Here is a 15,531-nt window from a genome sequence, read left to right on the forward strand (position 1 = left end):
ATGGCACAAATACCGCATACTGTGCTGTTCATAACCACAGGGAAAGTTCTGTCACCACGACCATAGGTCATCAGCCATAGGTCTGACGGAGGCTCAAACATGGCTGAATCTCTCCAATGTTTCCACTAAAGCTAAAGCTAGCCAACTTGACGCACACTGCTCTTTCACATGATGACTTAGCACAAGCAGCAGTGGTGGGTGGGGCTTCAGGCCAGGTCCAGAATTTCTCAGTGAAGGAGAAAGAGTAGATGTGCTTCTGGACTCTTAAAAAAAACATTTATGTGGATAAACCATGTTAAACAAAATATTAATCATAGCAGAGTATTTTTTTTTTTGTCTGGAGGGGAACTTTAAAATCACTTCCTTTTGCTAAAAATCGACTGGGCCAAACATTAATACCTCTGCAAAACATTCTGAGTAAATTACAGTATTGTTCTTCCAGTTTTAGAGTGTACTGACAAGAGTAAATTCACACATCAGCCTTCTTCAAAACTGTCCAACTGAGAGAAAATCTGCAGTGAAGGAAGGGAGGATGTGAGAGCACAACTTGCTCTGTGCTCTGGTCTCCACATGTCGTCACATGTCCCCCTTTTTCTTTTCTTTTTTTTTTTTTTAAACAGTGATAAAAGAAAGATTTGCTTCAGACAAAAGTCTCTAAGATGAACCTGATGAATGCATGAAGTGTTAGATAAAGCGATCTCCCAGTAATCACTTTGCTCAGAAGTAATATTAAGCATGCTAAAGCTTGACTCGAGTTTGATGCATAAATTTATAAATGAAACAGCCATAAATTATCTCCTGGTTGTTTTCACCACAACACTCCTTAGATTGAAGAATGTATGACTGTATTGCATCACACTCGTGGAAATCATGAGCAATTTACAGGTGCCCGAATGCAGGAACAAAGTCGTCATTCATAAGAACTGCTAGCTTGCAATGACGAAGAATTTGCTCGCATAAACAAACGCGCAAATGTTTACCACCTGGAGTTAACTGAATAGTGCATACATATACATGTGTAGGGTTGTTAGTTAGTGGAATGAGCATGCTTGTTCATACACATGCTGCATACCTCCAGTCCCAGCCCATTGGTAATATTTCAGAAATGCAGGGCTATAAAAATCAGGCTGTAGCATATATCTTCCAGGCTCCGCGGTTGACTGGTGCAGTCGAGTCCGTCAGCAGGGAGTAGCAACACTGAGGATTTCATCAGCTCAGTAGTTAACAAGAGACAGGACTGTGGCACTTCCAACACCTGCCTGCTGTGTCAGTTCAGTTCAGTAGTTACAAAGTGATGGTTTCCTGGGGCTGCCGACGTGTTCAGTATCACTTAACAACGAAGTGACAGAGTAGAGGTTGGTTTAGTTTAAAAAAAAAAAAAAAGGTAAACCAGCCAGACTGGCCGGAGAAGTGAGGTGTTAGTTAGAAGATGCTTTTTATTCAAAAGCAAAGAGAGTCTGAAAGTTTTTTTTTTCTTTACTGCATTAATCTCACAGGTAAAAAGTGTTACTGTACATGCCACAAACACGTGTTGGCATGGAGGGGGGAAATAAATAAAGACAAGGGGGAGGGGAGGGGCCCAATGCTGCAGGGAAAGTGGCACAACTCTAGCTTCATCAGTCAGGTCAACACAGGACACTTTCTGCTCAGATATTATGGAGATGGTGTAGTGGTTTGGAAGACAGATTCTAGAGGAGGGATTTTACAAAAAAAACATATAGAAGTATCTGTTACTGATGTGCCGTTACCCGTGAGGGCCTGAGTGTGTGTGCTGATGAATGTTTATGTGTGTGGAGTCTGTGTCGGGGGAAGCAGGGGAGTCGTGCAGGAGGAGGGGAGTTGAAGGGCAGCACTTGTAGTCCAGCAGTCTGAAAGCTTGTCTCACTTGCATGTGTGAACGTCGTAGACGCGCACACACTCCTGACAGCTGACGTAGCAGCACCAGTGGAAGATGCAGTGACACTTTTCTTTGCGTTTCTCAGTCCGGGTGTTGTGGCCGCGGCCGCAGCACAGCAGGTCGCAGCCCTCGATGCCGTGCGACGACACGTTGCAGGCTCGGTCGCGCGTCCCGAAGGACCCGGTCTCCGGGTTGGGCTCGCAGAAGTTGGGCGAGCCCTCGTAGTAGACCAGGTCGCGCTCGGTGGGGTGCTTGAAGAAGTTGTACTTGACTCGCAGCGTCTCCACCCAGCCCCGCGACTCGCGGTGCTTCTCCACCACCATCTCCGAGGCACTGTCGTACTTGTCCTTCAGGTAGTCACCCAGCATGCGGAAGTCCGGCTGCGCCCACCAGCAGGTCTTCACCTCGCAGCTTCCTGACAGGCCGTGACATTTACAGCGCAGGTGCATGTGGTCGAGGATGGTCTGAGAAACACACAAGACACTTTTATGTTCACTTTGTAGGAATGTTTCAAGCCAAGATCAGTTCTAAACTTGACTTGCTTAATTAGAGTCATGTTGGAAAAAAACCTTGTCCAACTTCATGAAATATTTTCTGCAAACCATCTGCATATTTCTTATCCTAAGAAAATCAGATTCAGTACTCCTGAATATGATTCAGGTCCACTGTGTAAGACTTATGGGGATTTGTTGGCAGAGTAGAAATAGAATAGAATATTTATAAGCATGGTTGTTAGTGTATAAACTGAGCCGTTTATATCTACAGAGGGTGAAAATCCTCCATGGCTGCCATGTTGCACCACCATGTCTCTACAGTAGCCCAGAACTGATAAACCAAACACTGGCTGCACAGACGGCCTTCTGGGTGGGACTTCAGCAGGGTACCTGGCAATAATTGGCAAAGGGACTGCTGATGAAAACTAGCCTTTAGCTAGCTTTGGGTGCATTTGCATTTGTTTGAATGTTGATTTACGTAAATTGTACCTTTTCAAATAAATAAATAAATATACCTATACGCTGGTGGATGAAGTGTTTGCAATCTGTAAACTCACTGCTAGATGCTACTAAATCCTTAATATAAACTAAAAAGCACCTATTAATCTGGCAAGCATCCAACATTTTTAAGCTTTCATAACCCATTTTTCTTGATCCCCTAAAGCAGAAACGTGTTTCTTTTGAGTGTACACAGTCACTGCCTGTAGGCTTTGAAAGGTGGTTCTGCTGTTTTAACGGATTCCGATGGTAATCCAGACTCATGGCAAGAAGTGACAGGAACTTCCTAAACACATTGAATCCACTTCTGCACAGTGGATCCATACGGTCAACAACTCAGATAAAACTCTTGCCGAAGCCGGTCGGGAGAAGAGTGAAAACGTATCCTTTCAATAAAAAAATACTCTCCAGTTCTCATATGACTGATGCTATCGCAGCATCTACGCGAACCTCTTCAGCAGCTGCCATTGTTTGTTTGAGACGAGTCGCTTTGATGGACGCTTCTTGCTGTCGTCGCACCTAAAACCACGCTGGTACATACCAGATGAATCTAAGATGGATTCTCGCATGATCTCACAAATCCAGCTGCCTCACAAGGTAAAGTGTGCCCCACCTTTGATGAAACACAGAGAAGAGGAGAGAAACTTATGTACCTGTCTGACCCACAGGTGGTGAGAATTTTATACTTAAAAGGTAGATTTTGGGAGGAGTATTCCTTTCATGTGTAATTAACTCAAATGCGCTGGTCTTAATTTGATGAGTCATTGCTTATGGGCAGTTGAGTCAGTCACCACCAAACAAGATCTATTGGAATTTTATGGTCAGAAATTTACAGGAAACTCAGTAATGCGGACTAACAAAACCACTAAAGACTCGCAGAGACGGCCAAGAAAAACACTGTGCCACTGGCTGCAATTTATTGAAGTGTCATGCAGCTGTGAAGTACTGAGGCTCTGTGCTGCTGCTAATTCCCTCTGAAGTCACTGGCTCACATCATGAGTGTGCTGCCACGGGGCATATTTTACCTTTGTGTTTTGATTTTGTTGTGCTTTAATTCAACAGCTATATTTAGCTGCAGAATTCCCCCAGCTGGGGCGGAAGGCAGGTGGCTGGGGCACCTCTGGGTGAGGAAGGGGAGAGTGGGGGATGGAGGGTAGGGGTGTATGGACCAGTGACATCACACTGTGAGCTTGTCATGCCAACATCAAGTCCCAGAGGCCCTCGGGGCTAAATAAAGGAGCGTGAGAGGGCCAGGTGGAGAGGAGCGGAGACTCCTGACAGTACTGCTGTTCAGTGAGCTCCTGTGGTCTCCCTGGCTGCTCCTGTGCGCTCACATCAAAGGCCCGTCTTGTTGCCGTGTGGTCCCTCCATTTGCCCCTCAGCGAGCAGCCGGGGAGCCTGTTTTCTCCGAGCGGTGACAGCAGCCAGTGATGTTTTAAGTCGGAGCTGATTTCCTTCTTTTCCCCCTCAACTCACTTGGGTTATTTGACTGGCAGGGAATTTTTCATTGGGACGCAAGGCATGAAAGGCGAGGTGTGGGGGCAAGGCGGGAGGGACGGTGTTGTTGCTTGGATCAGTAATTAACCAGTCATTCAAAGTCAAGTGCTCATTTTCAAGTGGAAACTCAGAAATGTGTGGACAAGTCAAAAACCAAATCCCCAGCCGTCACATGAACAATTAGTAATCCCAAACAGTAAAGTTTCCTGGATAAATCTATTCCTTTGTCTATTGTTTACTGCATCTCGGTCTCAGTTTCCCCCTTTTCCTGCACTTTAAAGTACAAAGTGTGCTGAGGTTGTCTAATTAACGTGATATATTGCAGTGCTGTGAAACACTTTCATCTTACAGAACAAAATGTGCTCAACAATGGAACCTGCTTCTAACTTGCAGTCATTCCTACAGATGTTCAGTACATCTTCTAACCATTAAATCGCTTCAGCCTGATCATTTTAGGATGGGGGTAATCGATTTATACACTATCTGGCCAAAAGTATGTGCACTCCCCTGTCCACCTCTGTTTTTCATGGTTTGTGCAAGGCCTCTCAGTTCCAGTGAAGGAAAATCTTAATGCTACAAGATACTGATATGTTATGATATTTATATTTAAGTGTGGTTCAGACATTTTGGGGACAGCCCTTTCCTGTTTCAACATGACAGGTCCTCCGTGCACAAAGCCAGGTCCATAACAAAACAGTTTCCCTAGTTTGGTGTGGAGGAACTTGACTTGCCTGCACAAATCCCTGACCTCAACCTCATCCAACACCTTTACGATGAACTGCGAGCCAGGCCGTATCTAATGCCAAGTTTCCACCCAAAGTTACCACAACTTTTAGTTCTAGGAACTACTTTTCAACGAACTTAAAGTTTTCCTTCAGCCCATTTTTGCCCTCAAACTAAATGCTCAGTAAGGTCTGGATTTTTGTCGTCAGCCCATCTTGTCTTGTGCTTTCATCTCTATCTTTCATGTCGACGTCTCAAAGTGCAATGAACAAAAAACAAACGGGTTTACAACTGCAGATTTTTAAAAATGGTGGGAGTACTTTACCAATTATTCAGTGCTGCAAGCTCTACCCACAATGTTGCTGTACTCTAGGACAGTGTTGGGCCTTATTAATGCTCTTGTGTCTTAACGGGAGCAGCCAGCATCCAAAATCCTGTATGTCAATATGAAAAACACAGACTCTATAAGACAAGTGGATGCAGCCACTATGATGTCACCTGTGACCTTAGGGATGAAGCCTTGAGTTTGGCATTATGGCCGTCGCCATCTTGGTTTCTTGGAGCCAGAAAAGACCATATTAGGACAAGAGGGTAGAGCTGGGGAGGTCACCGTGGTAGCAACTTGTCAAATCGCAAGGTAGTCACACACTAATCCATCTGCTTTATCGTCCGTTTTACTCTAAATAGGACCATAATTTACAAAACTAACATTATGCTGTATTGAAGAAAACTTGAAACTACCAATCATGACCATAAACTTGTTAGGAAACTGTTTACTGAGGTAATAAATCAAGAGAGAAGTAGGGTCATTTTCTCATAGGCTTCCATACAATCAGACCTCTTTTCCCCAACAGTGGAGTCCCCTGATGAAAAAAGCTTCACTTTTCAGACTCAGAAGCTACATCCACCTCTCTTTTACAGTCTGTGGAACTACAGCAAGCGAACAGCACATCCCTGCACATTTTCATCATATGTGTCTTAATGTGTTTACCGTGCGTCCTGCCTCGTTGTTGTGTCGGTTCATCGCCGAGCGAGCGTCTGGACGATTCTCTCTGGCGTCCGCGAACTCCCTGGATACCAGCACCCCAAACTCTGCGTCCTCGCTGCAGCCACCCCACTTCCAGCCCTCCCCGGGAGGTCCCTTGTGGTGGGAATCGCAGCCGCACATGGTGGATGTGCCCTCAGCACAGGAGCGCGTCACTGCGAACGCCACACCTGCTGAAGCTATCGCGTGGACAAACGCCGACTCTCTGGTTGCTGAGAGAGACGGATGAAGACAGACAGGAAGACAGAGAGAAAAAGAGGAGATAGAGAGCATGTCAATCTTGTGTTAAACATGTAGAAGGAAATCTTTACTACTGCCAACATCCAGACAGAGGTATTGAAAGGGATACCTCCAGGCAATAACCTTTTAACACATTTCATCTTTGAGAAGGCGCATTTATGTACCGGTATTTGCCACTGTGAAAAACAAGAAGCCAGTGGGAAAAAAAATCTAACCCTCTCTTATTGTATTCAACAACAATATAAACGCAACACTTTATGCTCCCAGTTTTCATGAGTTTGGTTCACAAATTTGTTAAAATTCATGTTAATGAGCACTTCTCCTTTGCCAAGAAAATCCATCCACCTGACAGGTGTGGCATATAGGGATGTTGATCAAACAGCAGGATTATGACACAGGTGTGCCTTGGACTGGTCACATTAAAAGGTCACTCTAAAATGTGCGGTTTTATCTCAAAAAAACGTTTTTCTAGGCACTGAACTATGGCTATTTCACATAAGGCTACACATACCAATTTCTTGCCATGACTCCATTCTCCCTCTGACTGTACTTATCTATGGTATAGATCATAGTAGCTAGTATTTACTGCCATCATTGGTTGGATTCATTAGATTTAGGCATGAGGAGTGATTGTTTAGGGTTAGCATAAGAATATCAGGTTAAGCCAATCAAAGGAAGAGCAGGGCAAGTCATGACTTTGCCCTCTTGAGAAATAAAAATTCTTATCTGTAGCTCTGTGTCGAATAGCTATAGTTTAGTGCCTTAAAAATGTCTCCTTTTCAAGATAAAACTGCACATTTTAGAGTGGCCTTTTATTGTGACCAGTCCAAGACACACCTGTGCAATAGAGTCGAAGTCCCTCCCCTGGCAGTGTGCCCATGTGACCGTACTTAGGCAAAAATATCAGTCATGGTCAATGTCAAGAGACAAGTCATTTCATGTTCCTGTTTGAATTGTGTCACAAATTATACATATGATGTTTATCAATTGAAAAGATGATTTTCCAAAACAAGAAAGTTTCAATTTGTGGTAGGTTTGTCATAGTTATGTTTTGTGTGAGCTACACCACTCATCTCGTACAATATATGTCACCGTCAGAGTTTTAAAACAAACTTTTTTTGTCTTGTAAAATTCTAATTTAAATTGACAAATGTGTTGTTCATGACACAATTCAAAAGGGATTAAAAAATTGTTTGTCTCTCGCCATAGACTGCAGTTCATAATTTTCCAAAGTTAGGTCCCATGGTGGTCCACCGGAAGACATGGCACCTTCTCAGGCACAGAGACAGTATTTTTAATTTCATGAGAATGAGAATGAGAGCAAAAGCAAAAGTGTGTTCATATTTTTGTTGAGTATACAATACATAAACATGGTGTTAACAGTGGATACCATATGATGATCATAAGCAATGAGGACAGACATACTACAGGACACATGAAGGAACCTAAAAGCAGAGTCCCTGCAGTGACATCAGCCCATTGTGGCTGTGTCAGGAGAGCCTAACGCTCAGCGGGATCTCTCTGACCTCCTGTCATCCCTGAGGTGTGCTGCTTTGCATCTGGATAGTGTTTCAGGAATGTTGTCACCACCCTCCCCTCCCACCCATCCCTGATCAGAGCCCAAGGCCTTCTGGTGAAACCTAGCAGTGTGTCGGCCTGTTTCTTTTTTACACTGAGGGATGGAGTTACGCCTCCTTTGAAGGCAACAGCTTATTATGTAACCAGACACCATTGTTTCACAATCACAGCACACTTACCGTGGCTCACCCATTGCACTCCACTAGCTCTACAACAGACATAGAAAAACACACACAGAGGTACAGGGGGCGTCCTTCAGCAGTGGCTTGACTTTTCAAGTGCACTGAGTGGAGTTTATGATACGCCCAATTGCGTGATTTGAGTTTGAAATTTGTATGAACACGACCAGAGAATAAAACCTGTATTTTGCAGACCACAGTGGCTACTAAAGCCAAAATTCCTCAGCAATTCAACTGCCAGTGAGGCTTTTCAGGACCAAACAGACTTCTTCACAAGCCACAGACAGAGACCAATGTTTAGCTGCAGGCTCGTCATATGTTTCCTCCCTGAATGTGTCTGCAAGTAAAGTTACAAGATAAAAATACTTTGTTTAATCTTCGGTGTTAATTTGATGCCACAAGGACCAAGAAAGCTAACACTGAATATGTTTTGGACTTTAACATCAGTGACTTATGACTTCACTTGGACTTGAGTGTTTTTACCGAAAATACTTCATACCTTACCCTAATCCCAAAGATCATTTCCCTTCATTTCCTGAGTCACCTAACATTAACGCTATACATTCCCAGCAAGTCAACCACTTTGTTTGAACCAATCCAACAGCATCCACTCAGGCTGCAGGAGAGAACCACGAAAAACTAACACTACATTGCTGAACTCAAGTTTGAAAAAATTAGACTGAATATAACTTCAGTACATTTGCAGTTTGCAAAACCTGCAGGTCAGAAATTGCCAACTTTGTTTGACATTTAAAGTTGCACAAAGAACGGTTAAGTCAAGGCTAATATTAACTATAGACATATATATGTAGGTGCCGCACTGACCACTGCATTGACGACTTACGAAAATCAGTTGAGAAATATAAATGTTACAGTGTTTTATATTCAGAAAAATTGCAGATCTCTCATTTACAGTCAGTCAGCCAGTCTTTCTTGGTCCAATATGGCTGCAACATTGACATATGATCCAAAGGTCAATCCGGTGTCTATGTATATACATCTATGATATTAACAAAGTTTGTCGTAACTGTAAGTAACTTTGTAACTCAATGAGGCTGGAAACTCACTGTTGTAGTATGACAGTTCATTAAACCTCCTTCTTGTCTTGACTTTGGATTTGAGTACAAAGACTTGAAACTACCTTTTGACCTACAAGACAATGACTTGCTGCCTCTGCCAGATACTGAAATACCATAAATCACAACTATGTTCAGTAATATTTTACAAATAGCAATACAAACCATTATTTTTAAATATATCTCATGAAATCTAAACAATGAAATACTTACTAGACCAGTCATTCCCAGAGACTGGGTCGAGACCCACAGGTGTGTCACATGAGATTTTATTTGGGTTGCCAAATAATGGAGGAAGAAAACACTTATATCTGCAGTACGTCTGTTAGAAAGCATTTAAAATGTGCACATTGTTTCACAGGCCTGTTAATTCCGCCTAAAGGCACTTATTTTGTGTCATTTATGAAGAGGAATAAAAACAATATCATTATTAACTACATGCATTTATTTCACCTTTATAAAGTATTTATTTTCAGTACTACACATCACGGTATTTTAAGGTGATGCTGAAATGGCGGTAAAGATGGTGAGGATGATCGTTTATGCACAGACAAACTTTTCCAAGATTTATTAATTAGGTCTTTTGTGAATTGAGTTTGTCATTTTTAAAAACCTGATTTTGGAAACACTGAACTAAACTCTGAAATTCTGTATTTTGACCAATCAGTCCTAGTAAAAGGACACAGTTTTGGTCTAAATCCCCAGTGAATCCTTGCATGATTGGATGACACACAGTCCTCAGGTTCGACATCCCTGCTCACCCTGGCAAGCCGAGCTGGGCCCTCCACAACAGGGGCCTGTGAGCCCTGGGCCCCTGGAGCTCTGGCTGTTAGCCAAGGCTAGCGCTGCTCCTGCTACCTGCTGGGCCCATCAATCCGCCTTTGTTTCCCTTGTGTCACACTGTATTATCCACACAAAGGGCCCAGCGACTCGCGCCCCCACAGCCCCGCTCTGCCCGGAGCTGGCATTCCCTAAACTCTCTAACTCCCCCCCCCACCACCACCACCACCACCACCACCTCCTCCCTCTCTCTCTCCAGCCACCCCTCTGCCAACACCCTGAGCTGAAATCCCATACACCACCACCCACCACAGGACCTCAACCCCCCACTTCCTCAAGGAACAGCACCACCATGGCCAACACGCAGCTTAAGGTGGCTGGTGGTGGGTAGCACTCCGTTCCCTAACTTTCCATTCATCACTCCCAAAGTGAGACGCTCTCCGTCCTTCGCTCCTTCCCTTCTTTCCTTCCCTCGTTTGCTTCCCTATACCAAAGTGCACACCCGGGCTAGGTTGGGAGAGATCCCCTTTCAGCCTGTTTTCATGACAGAGTCAAAAGGGCGTGTGAATGGGGCGTCCGTGGGAGCTGGACTGTGTGAGGCGCGCACTGGTCTTCATGCACAGTAGGGGTTGAGCGGAGCCCCCCGGCCCTTTTCTATTGCCTGTAATCTCATTTGGCCTCCCCTCTCCCTTTTATTTGACTGAGGAGCTTGGACTGCTCACACTGCCCATTTCTGCCCAGATTCCTTCCCCTCTGACATACGGGGTAATTCATTTCCAATCAGCAGCCTCACTCACAACACACAAACTTCTACCTTTATAATTAGGCCTAAAGCGAGACACCTGTGCCTGTTGTTTCCCATTGTCAGGTTCAGTGGGATTGTTTTAAGGACACAGTCGAGGCGGCAATATCTAACAATTAGTATTCTGCGTGTGAAGCGTGTGATGGATGCCTCCAGTATATCTGCTGTACTTGTCAGGTTTCGTTGATAGATTTACTGCGCTGACCTTCTTTCATGTAGGAGAGTGTAAACACGTTTGGGAAAACCAAAAAGAAGCCACTGACTCTGAAGACAAATGCGATATTGAGGGTAAAGATGGATGGAAGTTGAATAATGTGTCAGTGCTTGTACCTGCACTCATTTCTCACAGGAGCCAGGAAAGGTGTATATTATTGTAATTGCCCTAGTTAGTCGTTTGTCAGCAGAAGCCCAGAGAACAGGCAAAGCCTTAGGGTGGAAACTGTTTAAATGCTCTGTTTTGTAACAGCTTGCAATAGCCTCAACTATATAACCTACTTTTTACAGTCAGGTGTTGTTTGGCAGAGATCATTTAGATTATCATTTGTGAGCCTCAATGAACGATCTAAGACTTCTTCTGTGCACAAAAAAGGTTTCCTTCTCTCAATTCTGCTTTACCAAGATAATGCATCCACCTGACAGGTGTGGCATATAGAGATGTTGATTAAACAGCAGGATTATTACACAGGTGTGCCTCGGACTGGTCGCTATAAAAGGTCACTCTAGTACCCTTTTGCCATACACGTGTGCTAGCCTGGTTTGATGCAATTTAACTCATCACATCAGCCCAGCATAGTGAGGATTTGATTCTCCATTATAGCAGGGCTACCTGCTTAAAAGTATGTCTTTTAACTGAAGACAAGCTTAGCTTAGCTTTCCTTTAAATTCTTCACAATAACAGTGTCATGTTATTTTGTTATCCAGAAGCTTTTAATATGATGTGGCAAAATCATCAGCATCAGCAATAACTTATCACGAGTCTTATAAAGCTGGGAGCAAACATGAAACAGTAAAATGAAGTAGATACCTGAGAGAACAAAGAGTGACGCAGGAAAGAAACTAAACTTCAAACCACAGAGATTCAGTTTGAGGCTACAGACATACTAAGACCTGGATGCCCAGACACTGTCAAAATTGCATTTCTCTCCCTCCTGCACTTACAAGTTCACTCTTGCAACACACACTTGTTGGAGGGGGAGAAAGGAGGGTCGCCACGGGTCAGCTGCAGCAGCTCGCTTGGAGGCCGGTTGGGCCGGCTTTGGCTTAACTCCAGAGCAGGTCAATCTCAGACGCAACTCAGCACAGCGTGGCGTGATAAAAGTGGTAATAGAAATGCAAATAAGTGTAGCAAGGTGTGACTCTGCGCAGCCACAGTTGACAATGGAAAAGCAGAAGTTGCAGTTTGATCTTGAAAAAATATTTTTTTTTCCTAGGAGGGGCAAAATCATTACCGCCCTACTATCTTTCTCATTGGCTTACCCTGATATTCTTACCTTAATCCTCATGCCTAAACCTAACCAACATAATCAACGAAGGCAACAAGTACTAGCCAACCAGGGGCAAAGTAGGGCAGGTCATGACATTCTCCTCCTAGGAAAGAAAATTGGTATCTGTAGCCTTGTGTGACATAGCCATAGTTCAGTGCCTAATAATGTCTTTTTGAAGATAAAACAACACATTTCAGCGTGGACTTTTATTGTACCCAGTCCAAGGAACACCTGGGCCATAATCCTGCTGTTTAATCAGCATCTTTATGTGCCACACCTGTCAGGTGGATGGAATAACTTGGCAAAGGTGGAGAAGAAGAAGTGCTCAGTAATGCAGATTTTAACAAATTTATGCACAAAATTTGAGAGAATGAAACCTTTTGTGTGCACAGAAGAAGTATTCGATCTTTCACTCATGAAAAATAGGAGCAACAACATTTATCATTATTATTATTATTATTATTTTCATCACAAATTACAGCAGTTAAGATTCATGACATGATTCTTAAGAAGCAAATATTTTACCTTTATCTAGGACAGGGCCAAAGATGGCCAGGTTGTCCTTGATGGTGGTACAGTTCCATCGCCGACCTCTAAACTGGTGCTGGCATTCCTGGATCCCCAGCTTGACACCTTCGGCAACGCTGGGCATGATCTCTATGTAGTTGCGACAGAAACGCAGCTGCTTTGGCACCAGGCCGGGGATAGAGCCACACAGGATGGGTTGGGAGCCCAGAGACGAGTACTGCTGCCCGAGGGCCAGGGACCTGAGACACACACACGGAGGGAAAGCATCATTAAGAAAGATGTGGTTGAGCAATACTGGATTGACCGGTCCAATGTCCACAGTGAAACATCCCAATGAATAGTGAAAGGTACTATAAAGTTTTATATACAGCTAAACATTAAATCTTATCAGTTAAATGTATGATGGAAAAAGGGGTTAATAACAATTAGGATTTTTTTTTTAAGATAGAGCTGCAATTAATTAATTGACTAGTCGATCAAATGAAAATTAGCTAACCCTAAGTTCTATCCCTAATCAATGCGTTCATTTTCAAGGTTTTGCTGCATGGTAGTTCAACATTTTATTTATTACTATTTATACATTTATGTTCCTATCAGAGGATGGGAGAGTTTGCTCTGCAGGTATGTTTTAATCCTCAGTTTTGCGATACAAATAAAGATTCATCCCCTGGCTTACAAAGGCAGGCACAAATGAGGTAGATTTTAAAATATGTATGTTGCACCTAAATTAAAAAAATGCTTTCACTAGGCGATAAATAGAACAATTAAATAAGCTGTTATTCCTTTCGGAAATTAGGTGACATTTGGCTCTTGACAGGTGTTAATGTTGGTCACTGTGGCTTTTAAATCATAATTTTGCAATGGGTGAGGGCTCAGTGGTTGATTTCTGTCAGCGATCAGCAATGGACCGGCCCAACCCTGCTGGACATAAACACATCTCTGCACCTTTGTTATGCACTCTAGGAGATTAGGGATAAAAACAACTGCAAATGATCAAAATGGGTTTATTACCACAAGAACACCTAACAGGCCATCAATGCTATAAAAGTAGGCTCAATAGGTTACATTAAATATAATTTTTATGTGTTTATCCTAAACCTCAATACTTGTTTGTTTCTGGCTGAAGAGACTGTAGCACAAAACACTGTGGGAAAAAAGTACTAACACTGGATTGGCCAAATAGTTCTTGATTTATGTGTAGAAAACACCAGAGGTGGGAAGTACAAATCCTAAGTAGAATTTAATTATTAATTAGTAGAGTAGAGTATTAATTATTCTGACAACTTTTTAGTTTTATTCCCTAAATTCTGACACAAATGTCTGTACTTTCTACTCCTTACATTTACAAAACAAGCCCATTACATTTGAGTGGAATTATTCATTTTATTTTGCATTATTGCACACCACCTTCCCAACATCAGCATTAATTTCAACCTGAATGTATGCCACAAAAAACATTGAAAAGATGATTTCTTGTTGTATCCATCATTGCATATCACGCACAAGACAAGAGAGGGAGACGCTCAGTTCAGGGAGAGGTTCAGTTAGCTTTGCACAGAAACAGCTGCTAGAAATGTCCTGCAGACAGGCTACTTTTTACTTTTATTCTTTGAGAACATTTCAGAGTCTGTACTTCACTTTTACTTGACTTAAGAAGTTGAATCTGTGCTTCTACTTTTACCAATCTTCTTTGTAACACAAGTATATGTACTTCTACCTGAGTAAAACATGTATTTCTTTTTTTATCAAAAAAGTATTGGTATCACTGGTATAGAAACCTTTCAAACTATACCCAGCCCTATTGCTTTTACAGTTTTATAGGAAGTAGAAAGTGAGACTGCTCGCCTCACAGCACAAGTCTGTGCCCTCTGTGAACTCAACCCCACAATAGCGATTATGGTGACCTGCCAGGGAGGCCTCCTGCTCTGCAAGGGGGAACCGGTTCTGTAATTATTAATCTCAGGTTTAACTGTAAGCGTAGGTCTATGACAGCACTGTGATTCATACTTGAGTGTTTTTAATTGAATTATCTTCTTAATATAGTTTATACAACAAGTTTATTTTGTCTTTTATTTTCAGCAGGGGGGGGAGCTAATAACACCCACTTCAGGGCAAGGATACAAGCCATTAGTACTGACTTTTCAAAGTGTTCCCACTTGTTAGCATACACAGAACTGCTGATCTAACAGATAACACACGAGAACCTGTCTGCTCCATTTGGGAAAAGCCCCCTCACACTGTTTCAAATATATGAAAACACCTGCCTCTGTAGTCCCATCATTCATTTGCGGTTTTCCTCTGTAGTTGACTTTTTAAGAATGACAGCATATACAGCAGAGCCTGCTGGTGATGGATGAAAAACAACATATCTGAAGCAATGTGCCCCTGCAGAAGGCCCGTACAGATGTGCCTAAGCAGGGATTAATCACCACCATGAGACAGCCAAGATCTGCTTGTGATGCCAGAAACCATTATAGTTTCATTCAGGTAATTAATTTTAATTGCTTTCTATTTCTCTTGAAATAAAAGGTAGAGGGAGAGAGAAAACATGTTTTCCATTCCCATGTTTTAACATGCTTTTTGTGGTGACAAGCTCAAACAAAACTGTTTGGTTTCAGCCAGAAGGTCCTGCATTTAGCCTACTGTCTGATGGCAGACTCAAGTTTCTTGTTTATTTATTTCTGGGCATAAGTTTAATAACTGAAGAAAC

The 15,531-nt window shown here is 42.8% G+C and overlaps 1 protein-coding gene across 1 annotated transcript in view; it reads right to left on the reverse strand.

Annotated features, from left to right (window-relative positions):
• Positions 1 to 265: 265 nt before the first annotated feature.
• Positions 266 to 15,531, reverse strand: part of wnt3 (wingless-type MMTV integration site family, member 3) — a 33,362-nt gene continuing 18,096 nt past the window's right edge. The window contains exons 2-4 of the mRNA XM_084740757.1: positions 12,819 to 13,060; positions 6,101 to 6,366; positions 266 to 2,361 (exon numbers count right to left, since the gene is read on the reverse strand). Coding sequence (XP_084596883.1) covers positions 1,882 to 2,361; positions 6,101 to 6,366; positions 12,819 to 13,060 — 988 coding nt within the window. The 3' untranslated portion in view covers positions 266 to 1,881. The remainder of the gene's footprint in view (positions 2,362 to 6,100; positions 6,367 to 12,818; positions 13,061 to 15,531) is intronic.

This window comes from Lutjanus erythropterus, chromosome 17 (genome assembly GCF_056507025.1).
Source record: "Lutjanus erythropterus isolate fLutEry1 chromosome 17, fLutEry1.hap2, whole genome shotgun sequence".
Taxonomy (NCBI): Eukaryota; Metazoa; Chordata; class Actinopteri; order Lutjaniformes; family Lutjanidae; genus Lutjanus; species Lutjanus erythropterus.